We start from the raw sequence: 11,788 nt of genomic DNA, 5'->3' as shown, positions 1-11,788 counted from the left end.
GAAGGAGGCACTAGACGTGACCATGACAGACAAGGAGAAGTTTCTCCATCACCGAGGAAGATACGCTGCAGTGCTGGTGGTGCCAGCCGAGGCTTCCCCTGACAGATCTTGTTCATGGCTCCCGGCACGTGGACGTGCTCCTTAAGTGTGAGGAATGGCCATCAGGAATCATGGCCCAAACTTCCCGGTCAAGAATCGAAAGGATCCTGGGACTTCCCTGGTGGTCCGGTGGTTAAGACTCCACCCTTCCTATGCAGAGGACGCAGGTTCAATCCCTGGTTGGGGAGCTAGGATCCCATATGCTGTGCAGCACGGCCGAAAAATAAAAGAATGGCAAGGATCCCTGTCATGTGTAAAACTCAGCATCAAAAATAGTCATGCTCATCAAAATGAGACTGCTACCTGGAAGTTAAGGAAGTCGCCACCACTGTCTGAAAACCACATGCCTCTCAGTTGTGCGTATATAACCCACCGCCAGCACGGAAGACCTCTTCTCTCTGCCCACGCTCATGCACGTGCCCCTCCTCCTGTTCCTCCCAGGGCTGGCAGGCCACCAGCAGCCCTGCCATCCTCACGGAAGGCAGCTGAGGTGGCCGGACAGGCGCCCCCGCTGTCCCCTCTTCCTTGGTGGTTCCCTCCCAAGACCTGCTGGTTCCCGCTCCTCAGCCCCTTCCTGCTGCCGCCTCAGGGCCCAGAAGTCCAGGCTGAGAGGGGAAGAGAGGCTTGGCCCCAGGGCGGCTGGAGCTTTGACACCAGCTGTTTCAGTTCCTCTTCTGAACCAAGAGCCCGGGTCTCTGGGCCATTTCCCGTCGTCAATGGGCTGCGAGCCCCTGCCCCGGGACCCTTCCCCAGAGGGCCCCAGGGACTCCACCGTTGGCCAGTGTGCCCACCCCTCCCCTGTCGGCCTGTGAGAGCCGGAGTCCCGTGGCCCTGCCTGCTGGTGACTGCGGGCAGTTCTCACGGGCTGGCTGTGCACGCATCTCACATGACAGCATGGGTTCCTAGAGCCTGCGGTCCACTCCTACTGCGCGGGGCTCAGGGCCCGCTGTGGGGACACAGGCCAGGGATGGGCCCCGTGCCTCCCCGGGCAGGAAGACCCTCTGTCCTCCCACACCTCAAAAGGCCGGCCCCCCTCAGGCTGGGTCGCTGCCCTCTCCTCCACCACTGCCTCACGTGGACCCCCTCTGGGCCGGGTCCAGGGTAACCCCAGCAGGGTAACCCCAGCTTGAGCTCCCACCTGCAGCCAGCCGCGGAGGTGCTTTGTTTTACTGTCTCTTCAAACATTAAGATGGTTGCCTTCAAAGGGACTGACGGCGCAGTGGCCGTCACAGTGCTGTGCACCCACCACCTCCACCTAGCTCCCCCATTTTCATCCCCCCAAAAAGGGAACTCATTGAAACGCTTGTTCCCCATTCCTCCCTGTCTCCTGGTTTTTTAAAACAGTGAAATGTGCCCCTCATAGAAAATCAGTCCAGCACGGGATACCCACAGGGTGCCCGGGGCCCACTGCCTTCAGCAGCCCTGCGTGCACATCCGGTGGGGCCCGCCCCTGTGCCCTCTCCCCAGCCAGCTGCCTGTCACCTAAGCACACCCCAGGGCTCACCTGCCAGCTCCCATCTCGCCAGCAGCTGCCCAGCTTTCTGTGGTTTGGATGGTCTGTAATTTCAAGCCCAGACAGGATCCTGTCTCTCCTTCGCTCAAACCTTCCTCATCTTTTAAGCCCTCATTAGAGATCACCTGCTGGGGGCTGTCTGAGCCTAGCGGGCACCTCCCTCCTTTGTCGCTGATTTGGCATTGGGAGCTCACTGCGTCTAGCCGCCCCCCACTCACCCACCCACCCACACACACACACCCAGGTAGAGTGGGAGCTCCCTTCCCCAATCTGTATCCCCGGAGTCTAGTTCAGCGCCCACACACAGTAGATGCTCAACATGGGCCAGACGAGTGACTTAGGGCCCAAGGCTGACTGTTAGAGCAGGGGAAAGTCGCGCTGACCTTCAGGGTGCTGAGCCCACACGAGGCCAGACCGTGCCCTCGTGGGCACCCAGGGCTGAGGATTCATTCAACATCCTTTCTGCAAACCTGCTCGCCCTGCCGGCTCAGCGCCAGCCCCTGGTCTACTGTAAAACCCACAGGATCCCCGCCCGGCCCTGGGGAAAGAGCCGCACACCGCCCCCTGGTGGTCGGCTCCGGCCCGGCTCCCCGCCTGCCGCCAGTCTGGTGGTCACAAGAGTGGAGCCTCAATCAGACTAGGACTTACTTCCCTGCCGGTCCAGTGGCTCAGACTCTGCGCTCCTGCTGCAGGGGGCCTGGATTTGATCTCTGGTGGGGGAGCTAAGCCTCCCCACAAACAGCTCAGCTCGGCCAAAAAGGAAAGAATCAGGCCCTGTCATGGCAGCCCTCAAGGCTGTGGTCAGTGAGAAGGGCTGCTCCATCCCTGGGATCACCCCCTTCCTCCACCTCTTGCCTGTCTCGGCCCGACATCCAGCTGGAGTCGCTTGGGGGATACAGTTTCCCCTGCAGGGCTGGCTGCCCCAAGCTGTGCCTCGATCTGCCTATATAGAGGACAATTTTTTATTAAAAAAAAAAAAACCACCAAAAAACCATGTATCGTTTTGTGAGCTCCAATTATTTAAATTATACTCCAAAAATCATCTTATTTATCCCACCCCTCCCCCTCTGATAGCACAACTATACTTTTTCTTCCATCTCCTCCCAGCCGCGCCTGGGCCACACACGGCTCTTATCTAGCCAGGTCAAGAGGGCCCAGTGCCCTCTCTCAGCGTCACCCCCTCTGGTGTGTCTTCATCGCTACTCAAGAGAAAAGGCTTGTCCACTGGGAGAGGGCACTCTAGTTGGACACACCCTCTTCAGTTTCCTGATTTCTTAATAAAGTTGCCACGTCGCTGCAGGACTCTCTTCTTTCTTCCCTGAAATGGCCTTCCTCAGGACAAGTTCAGCTTTCCAATCATCTGAGGCCCGTTGCTACTCTATTCCTGGTCTCTGTCTCCCTGGCCATCCTCTCCCTTCCCTGTGTGCAGTGATATGTGTTTACTGTGTACTAAGTCGCTTCAGTCATGTCCAACTCTTTCCAACCCTGTGGACCTTAGTCCGCCAGGCTCCTCTGTCTATGGGTTTCTCCAGGCAAGAATACTGGTGTGGGTTGGTTGCCGCACCCTCCTCCAGGGGATCTTCCTGACCCAGGGATCGAACCGGCATCTCTTGCGGCTCCTGCATTGACAGACGGGTTCTTTACCACTAGCACCACCAGGGAAGCCCTTCCTCTGCAAAGTGTCACTGGGTTTCTTTCTCCTACCATCTTCCAGTGCAGACAGTGGGTTTGTTCACCTCCGTTAGAACCCTCAGGGAAAGTGGGACTCCACCCCACATCTCTGTATATCTCTCCCTACCAGGGTCTCTGGCTTGAGTTTCCCAAAGCTCCTCCTTTCATTTATTTGGCTGTGCTTGGTCTTCGTTGTGGCACGCAGACTAAGAGTTGCAGCATGTGGGATCCAGTTCCCTGACCAAGGGTTGAACCTGGGCCCCCTGCATTGGGAGCGCAGTCTTAGCCACTGGACCACCAGGGAAGTCCCAGCACTTCCTTCTTTATTCCTGGAAATCCCCGCCCGCACTGAGACAGGCCAGCAGCTTGTGATGCTGTGACTTCATACCAGGCGCTACACAGCTGGCAGGGAGAAGGCAGAGGTGTGTGTCCCTGGCCAGTCCCTTCCACATCCCCTGGACCTTCCCCCACCCCCAGGGCCTGCCTGGAGCTGGGAGGCCAGGGGGAAGGTGACCTGGGTCCCTCCTGAGTCTGTCACTGGTCATCAGACACTCCCTGACCTCTCAGGCAGGAAGCAGGCATTGTAGAGAGCTGCTCGGACCACGCTCAACCAGTGGAGCTTGAGTTTCAATTCCGCTCCTCATTAGCCGACTGACACCAGGCAAGGTGCTTCACCTTCCTAGACCTGCTCCTTGTCCACAGGATGAGGGTAACGGTGAAACCTTCCTCAAAGGATCATTAGGAAGATTAGGTAATGCGCCCCCTCCCCCAATGCTTAGGGGGATGGTGAAGGATTCCCGATGTACCCGTCAGGAAGGTCCCCTGAGACAGGGCGGGGAAGACTGGGCAGGTGGCCAGGTGAGAGGCTGTGAGGACACCCAGGGCAGAAGCGCAGGCCCACCTGAGGGGCGGTGGCACTGGGGTGGGGGCACAGCTGAGAGCTGGGAAGCCACAGAACCTCGGGGTCTGGTGAGTAATGAAGAGTGAGGCGGCTGCCTGGATGGTTGGTTGTGCCTCTTGCTGGAAATGGAAATAACCCAAGGGGAAGCCGCTGGTGATGTGGGGGGAGGTGAGCTCAGTTTGAGGTGTCAGCGGCCCACTGGAGATCCACTGGGACCTCTCACACCAGAACTTGGGCAGAAAACCAGAAGCCAGTGAGCAGAGCCGAGCTGCCCTCTGCACCTGTGGGGGGAACGGTCTCCCTGACCTCCCAGTCTGGGGACTTCAGCCATGGAGGGGTTCGCAAGCTCTGCCACCGCCATGCTTTTGGCTGTACAGTTGTCCGAGGGGCGCTGTCCTGCACCTCCTTTCCTTAGTCTGAATTCTGCCCCAGCATGCAGCCTCCCCCCACCCAGCTGTGTCAGCTCCCTGCTCTGGGCTCCCCAAGCTGTGGACCCTGAGTGCCTGGAGTTACGGGCGCTGAGCCTGGGGCAGGCACTCAGGCACGTGCTTGCCGGGATGGCTTCAGGTGTAGAAATGTATGGCTGATCACCCAGGGCATGGCAGGCGGAGCCCTGGGAACACCCAGAACCTGCAGTGATGCCGAGGCTTCAGCACCTGGGCCCGTCTTTGCTTCTCCTTGTGACTCGAGGAAGGTCATGAGCATGGCAGGGCAGGTGGGGGTGAACTCGAGAGAGTGGAGGGGCGCGGAGGCGGGCAGCAGGCCGAGGCAGCAGACAGGCCCCTTCAGGGAGCCTGACAAACTGTCAGCTTGGTCACCAGCAACCTGCCAGGGCAGCGGGCTGGGGAGGAGCTGCAGACACTGAGTGAAGATTCCTCTTTCCAGAAGTCAGAGTCAGGTGGTGGAGGGCGGTGGGGAGGGCTCAAGACAAACGGCGGCCTCCTCTCTTTGCAAATAGGACAGACATGACCCTCAAGGGCTGCAAGTTTGCCGCTGGGGGTGGTGCAGACCCAGCCTCACGGTGGAGAAGAGGCTATGAGGGAGGTTCCTGGTGTGGAAGATGGGTCCAGTGGGAAGACCAGGCCAGAGGTAGTGAGCCCGCTGCCCACATGGAGAAGGCTGATGACTGCTACTCAGGCTGTTCACAAAGGGTGCTTTAATGTCAGGGCAAGGGGTGGGACTCAAGGGAGACCCAGGATCAGATGGCAGTCACCCAGGGCTCCTGAAATGGACCAGATGAAAGGGCAGAGGGAACCAGAGCTGGTGGGTAGAGATAAGGCAGCCAGTCGGGGTACCAGGATAGCCACACGAGACTATCACGGCAGTCCCAGCCCCAGGCCAGACCGTCTGCTAGGCTCAGAGGGAACCACTTACTGCTGTTCCAGAAATAAGGGCAGCCCTGGATTCGTGGGCTTGCGGTGGGAACAGGCAGGACAAGGGACCCCAGACGCTTCAGCCATCTGGGGAAGACTGCACAGGTCGTGCAGGGTTTCAAACCAACCGTGCCTACAAGCTGAGGGGTAGAGAGAACTCCTCCAAAACAGCAGTCTAGGTCCCTGATGCAAAGGAGGGCACAGATGCAGGGTAGGGGCCCTCCTTTTCCTCGGAAGCCACGGGAGAAATCCCGAATTGCTGGGCGGGGGCCGGCGGGCTTGGAAGAGACTGGAGACGGGGTCGACAGGGGACGGGGATGGTTGGGGGCGGCGCTACCGGGGACACGACTCCGGCTCCGCCCTCAGGTCACCCCGGAGGGTGTGAGGACGTTGGGGGTAGACCGCACGCAGTCCTGAGTCCCTGCGGGCTGGACCGTGAGAACCCCGCGGCCGGGCTCCACACGGAGGCCGTAGAAAAAGGCGACGCTCGTAACCGAACCCCCGCGGGGCCGCGCAGCCGCAGAGAAGGCGGGGCGCCGAGAGCCCCGCCCCGTATGCTAATCAAGGCGCGCCCCGCCCCGCCCCGGCCCTGCGACCGGACGGGCCCACCGCGGCGGGGTCCCAGGGGCGCCCGCGGCGGCCGGCGCGGGGCGGCGCGCTGGGGTGCAGGCCGGCGGGGCGGGGCGCCTGGAGTCCCCGCCGCGGACACCCCCGCCCGCGCGGAGTGGTGCGGGCCGCAGGGGCGGGGCTCCGGTCATGTGACGCGGCCGCGGCCGCCATTTTGTCCTGCGGTGCTGGTATTTAGAGCGCAGCGGCTGACGGGCTGGGTCGCCTTCGCATCCGCCGGACAGGTCGCCTCGTGCAGCCCGCTGCTCGCCGCGCCCGGCCCGACCTCGCCCCGGCCTTGGCCTGCTGATCTCGCCCCCTCCCCACCCGCAGACATGTCCGAGGCCAAGAGCGGCCCCGAGTACGCTTCCTTTTTCGCGGTCATGGGCGCCTCAGCCGCCATGGTCTTCAGCGGTGAGCGCCGTGGCAGGAGGGACCCGGGAGACGGGGGACGCGCGGGGCTCGTGCCTGTTGCTCCCCGGGGTTCGGCTTGTGACGTCATTGTGACGTAATTTCGAGCTGTTGGGGGGGTCCCGGGTCTCACGTGACTGCGGGGGGTGGGGTGTCGGGATCCTGAGGGCTGCAGGGGCTGTCGGGTGTCTGGAGAGCGGGGCCTGCGGACTGGGCCCAGGTGTGGGTCCCAGGGTGTCCCGGACGGCCACCTGCCAGCTGGTCTCGTCGGTGCGGGGGAGGGGCGTTGGCGCCGCTGCCATCTTAGTCCCCGGAGAGGCGGGAGCAGACTGGGGTGGGGGCCCGTGGTCCTGCGCTTGCTCCGCACCCGCCCCCCCCCCCATCTTGCTGGCAGGTGTGACATCACGCCTCGGAAAGCTGCCCCCACAAGGGGCCGGCGCTTGGGTGCTCCCCGCGGAGGTCCACAGCCCTCGCCCTTGTGGCGGCCTGCCCCCCGCCTCCATGGGGCAGCGGGGGTGGGGGGCGTTCAGGTGGGTCTGCACTTAAGCATGTGCTTCCGGTTAGGGCTTGTCAGTGTTTCCCAACACTAGGCTGTGTGGGTTGGTAGGAGAAGCTGGGTTGAGAGGTTGGTCTTGAGAGCAGGGCAGGAACCCAGAGGTGGGAGTGGAGCCGAGGGGGTGGAGGTGGGTTAGACAGGCCGAGGGCGCAGGGTGGATGTCCGGGGGACAGGCCAGCCTCCGCACTGTGTGTGTGGACGCTTGTCTGGATGGGCGAGTTAGCGTGGAGCCTCAGCGTTGAGGGGGTTGAGCTTTTTTCCTTGGGAGGAGTCTTCATTTCAGGCCTGAATGAATGAATGACCTTTCTCCCCTTCCCTGAGGCCTGGAATTGGGAGGGGCTGCCCCAGGAATGGAGAAGGGGGCCTTCCAGGGTTCTAAGTGGCCCTCTAGTTTTGAAGTGGGGTCTTAATAGTCCTGGGTGTAAAATTCAGTGAAAATTGGTCTTTCTGGGAGAGGAGCACTTGGGGCCAGCTGGGGATGTGGGATCCAGGGAAGTGAGTCCTGACCACCCTACAGTCCCACGGACTGGTTTGGCCTGGTCTAGTCCAGGCTTCCTTGGGTTCGTCTGGTTTGGGGCTTTGATGACTCGCTCTGCCCCACCCTATCTGGGACTGGAGAGGCTCCCTGTGCAGGTATGTGCAGGGATTGAACTCTAAACAGTCTCTGCTGACTGTAAACACCAGTGGGGTGGGGGCGTGGGGACCTCCCTCTGCCCGGGCCTGCCTGCCGCAGGTCACAAGCCGCTGAGTGGGCACTGCCCTTCCCATCAGGTCGAGTTAGGGGTCATTTGTGGTGGGAGAGATGCCTGTACTTCCCCTTCCACCCTGGGTGCCGCCCACTATTTCCTCACTTTCCAGAGCCGCCTGTGCCCGCTCCTTGCGGCAGGCAGCTGTACCTCCTTTTCCTCCAGTCTCTTGCTGTTTGCTTCCAGAATACCTCCAGGGCCGGTGCCTGGCCACTTGTGGGTTGTGTCTGTCATTGGCCATTCAGCCAATCTCAGTTGAACTCCTGGGTGCCAGACACTGGAGGACATCAGTGAGCAAGACAAGAACATTGCCCGCATGGAATGTGAATTCTGGCTTTGTTTCCCCCCAAGCCTTTTTATGTATCCAGCTCCTGGCCTCCTTCTGGGCACCAGGTGCCTCGCTTCCCCTTCTTTCTAGAACTTACTTGGTGCCTTTGAGCGGAGCCCTCACCAGTAGGCCTTTGAAAGTTCCTGAGAATAGGGTAGCAGTGATCCAGGCTCTTGGGGGTGGGGGCCACCTGCTCTGCTTGGCTTGTACACAGCTCCACCCTTCTCCCCGCCCCATAGGCGGCTTACTGTGGCCATGCAGTTGCCAACTCTTTACACTTGTCCAACTGGGTCAAACTCTGGTTTCATTTCTTTCTTGAGCCCATTTCTCCAGGACTTGTCTTAATCCACCTCCTTGTGCCTGCCTGCAGTTTCCAGGCTTCAGGTGTTGCCAGGATGACAGCAGTCTGTGTCTGCTACCCTTGGCTCAGATGCTCTGGCCTGCCTGGATTGGATGAGGCCCATGCTGGATCCCCGTCTCCCATTCCAGCTTCCCCTTTTTTCCTTACTTTGTGACCCAAGTCTTGTAGATTGTTTCTTCGTCCTGTTCCCGCAGGCCCGTCAGTGGCTTCGTCCCTACTCGTGGGCCTGCAGAACCATCTCCTGACCTGTCTTGCACCATCTGGAACCGCTTCCGGCCTGGCCTGTGGAGCTGGCGTCAAGGCCTGCCCAGGCCAGGCTGCTTCTCCTTCTGACAGTCTTCCTGTTCCTTCCCCTCGTTCCTCTGGTTGCTCCCCACCCCCAGCCACATTATCTCTGTGCTGCCCTCTGTGGGGATAGGCCCAGCTCACTAGCTGACTCCCCAACTGCAGCCTTGCTGGGCCCACTGCCTGGGATGCTGGCTTCCCTGTAAGGTCTCACCTGGCGCCATGCAGCAGCCTGTGCCCGTGCCCTTGCCCTTGAGCAGTGAGCCCCGGCCCTGGCCTGCTGTGGTGCTGCGCCTGCAGGAGGCAACCAAAAAATGCCGTTACTCCAGGAACGGCTTCATAAAGACCAGCACCTGACGGCCAGACGTCTGAGTGCGTGGGGCGGCGGCGACCATGCAGGTCTTTTGCCCTGACCCTGCCGGCTGTTTCCCTCTGCTCCCTGCCCAGTGTCTCCGCTCCATGTGGTCTGGAATTGTCGTCTTTCTCTTGCCCTATCTTTCTATGTCCGCCACCTCACTGGCATCCCTCCGCTCAGTTAGCTCCTGTATGAAGCCCTTGCCCAGACCTCCCCACTCTCCTGAATGTGTTGCTGTGCTTGGAGGGGCCGTTATCTGTCTCCTCATCAGGCGCAGAGCCCCTCTGGTTCATTGCTGCTCTGCAGTGAGCGCAGACTAGTCATCTAGCCGCCCAGCTAGGTGAGTCAGGTCCAGAGGAATGTCTGCAGCTGTCTTGGCCCTGCCACCTCTGCCGCAGGTCTGCCCCTGCTCAGGTCAGGAGCAGCCTCGGGGGCAGGCAGCAGTCAGGTGTCCTGTTGGGGTTTCCTCTGGCTTTCCCTTGTGCTTGCAAACGTTTTTCTAGACTTGGAGGACAGGCAGGAGGAGGGGGGTTTCTGGAAGGCAGTCCACCCTGGGAAGAGGGAGGAGGGTCGATGGCTGGGGAGACGGGAACCCTGTAGTGCCTAGACACCCACTCCCGCCTTACCGGAGAAACTGGGCTGCTCAGAGGTGTCTGCGGAGGCCTTGGGGTCGGCCTGGGTGACTACTTCACAGCCCAGTGTCCTTCCTGTCCCTTGTTTTCTTTGATTGCCTTTGTCTGGTTGAGATTGTCCTCGAACTCGAGGGTTCTGGCTTGCTGTGTGCCAGGAGGGCCTTTCCTGATGGAGCTCTCAAATACACCAGCACTGGGTGCAGCATGTCCCGGGGCCGGAGCTGTGGGGACTACCACGTGCCAGGTGGGGAGTGGACAAAGTTCTGGCCTAGATCGCGAGTTGCCAGGCCAGCTTGCCCTGACCCTGCCCTGCAGGGGCTCTGTGTGCTATTTTGATGTGGTCCCAGGGTTAGTGGGCTGACCCTGGCTGGACGTCTGGGCCATTGAGATATGCAGCTTGTGCTTTTCCAGGCCTTGCCTGACTTGGGAACGAGCCTGGAACCCCAGACAGGCAAGAAGCTGCCTGGAATCTGCACTGCTGCTGGGGCCCAGCTACCCGTTTGCCCGTGTGGCAGGGCAGCCTGTCCCAGCGCCCCTTTAGGGGTCTGGGGCTCTGTGGGAGCGTGGGATCTGTGTAGCAGGCCTGGGGAGTGCTGGTGAGCCTGGGGTGGCGTTCCACAGGAGCGAAAGAGCCCAGGTAGGCTAGACAGCCAGGAGAGCCTCTGGGGGAGGGACAGAGGAGACCCCAAGTGCTGGCCTGTGGCCGGTCTTTCCAGAGGCCACCTCCGGCCCACTTGCCCTCGGAGGTGAGAACTTGGATTGGCCCTGGAGTACACCAAAAGCTGCCTGCCGGGTCCTGGCCCCAGGTTCTCTGGGCTCACCTCACTTTCTCCTGCCAGCCCTGGGCGCCGCCTATGGTACAGCCAAGAGCGGCACGGGCATCGCAGCCATGTCTGTCATGCGGCCAGAGATGATCATGAAGTCCATCATCCCGGTGGTCATGGCCGGGATCATCGCCATCTACGGCCTGGTGGTGGCAGTCCTCATTGCCAACTCCCTGAATGACGGCATCAGTCTCTACAGGTGAGGGCTGGTGGGCTCTCCCCTTGCCCGCCTGGGTCGCAGCTGTGGGCGGGGAGGGGTCTTGGGTGGGCTGCTGGTGCCTGGTGGTGGACCGACGTGCCTCCTGTGTCCTCTCTCCCCCAGGAGTTTCCTTCAGCTGGGCGCGGGCCTGAGTGTGGGCCTGAGCGGGCTGGCAGCGGGCTTCGCCATCGGCATCGTGGGGGACGCGGGTGTGCGCGGTACTGCCCAGCAGCCGCGGCTCTTCGTGGGCATGATCCTCATCCTCATCTTCGCGGAGGTGCTTGGCCTCTACGGTCTCATCGTCGCCCTCATCCTCTCCACAAAGTAGCCCTGCGGGCTGCCAGCCACAGAATAGGATTGATGTCAAGACCACCCCCTCCTCATTCCACAACAAACAGCCTGACACACACGCACGGGGCAGCCGCCCGCAAGTAGTCGGTCTTGTAAATGCGCAGTGTCCTAGTGCCCACCGTCTGTTGCCCCAGCCTCGCCCCTGCCCGCCCCGCCCCGTGCTGTGGACATCTGGGCCCACCAGTCCCCATCCCAGCCCTGACCAGTGAGGACGCAGGCCTCCGGCCGCTCCCACCCATCTGCCCTAGAGTGCTCTGTGTATAAGGATGAATTAGAGTTGTCATTTTCTCTTCACTGGATGTTTATTTATAAAGATTTGACCTGTTCATACGTCTGTGGAGCAGCTCTCCGTCTCCCAACTCTATAGTAACCTTAGGTAGACTGTTGTTGCGTTGTGCGGTTACCGTTTACCCTGAGACCCATTGGATGGAACCACCTCCTGCTGCCCTGGGCCGCGGGCCAGTGTGCCGGGCCCGTGGGCCCTGGTGCCGCTCTGTGTCCAATAAAGCTCTCAGATCTGACCGGATTCCTGTGTGTGGGTCGCTGTCTGGGCGCCGGCGCGGGGGCGGGACGCCGG

General features: G+C 61.1%; 1 protein-coding gene across 1 annotated transcript; it reads left to right on the top strand.

Annotated features, from left to right (window-relative positions):
• The first annotated feature begins 6,317 nt into the window (after nucleotides 1-6,317).
• ATP6V0C (ATPase H+ transporting V0 subunit c) lies at nucleotides 6,318-11,737 on the top strand. Its single transcript, XM_043455315.1, has 3 exons — nucleotides 6,318-6,577; nucleotides 10,677-10,860; nucleotides 10,984-11,737. The coding sequence occupies exons 1-3, from the start codon at nucleotides 6,499-6,501 to the stop codon at nucleotides 11,186-11,188; spliced, it is 468 nt and encodes a 155-aa protein (XP_043311250.1). The 5' UTR covers nucleotides 6,318-6,498; the 3' UTR covers nucleotides 11,189-11,737.
• Nucleotides 11,738-11,788: the final 51 nt, after the last annotated feature.

The sequence above is a fragment of the Cervus canadensis genome, chromosome 32, assembly GCF_019320065.1.
Source record: "Cervus canadensis isolate Bull #8, Minnesota chromosome 32, ASM1932006v1, whole genome shotgun sequence".
Taxonomy (NCBI): Eukaryota; Metazoa; Chordata; class Mammalia; order Artiodactyla; family Cervidae; genus Cervus; species Cervus canadensis.
Note: the sequence above shows the minus strand (reverse complement) of the source record. Positions and strands in the feature narration are given on the sequence as shown.

Excerpts from the sequence above, each read along its gene's own strand:
- ATP6V0C (XM_043455315.1), top strand. The coding sequence starts at position 6,499 with ATGTCCGAGGCCAAGAGCGGCCCCGAGTACGCTTCCTTTTTCGCGGTC. Across the intron at positions 6,578-10,676 it reads AGCCGCCATGGTCTTCAGCG|CCCTGGGCGCCGCCTATGGT; the intron begins GTGAGCGCCGTG and ends TTCTCCTGCCAG. Across the intron at positions 10,861-10,983 it reads GACGGCATCAGTCTCTACAG|GAGTTTCCTTCAGCTGGGCG; the intron begins GTGAGGGCTGGT and ends TCTCTCCCCCAG.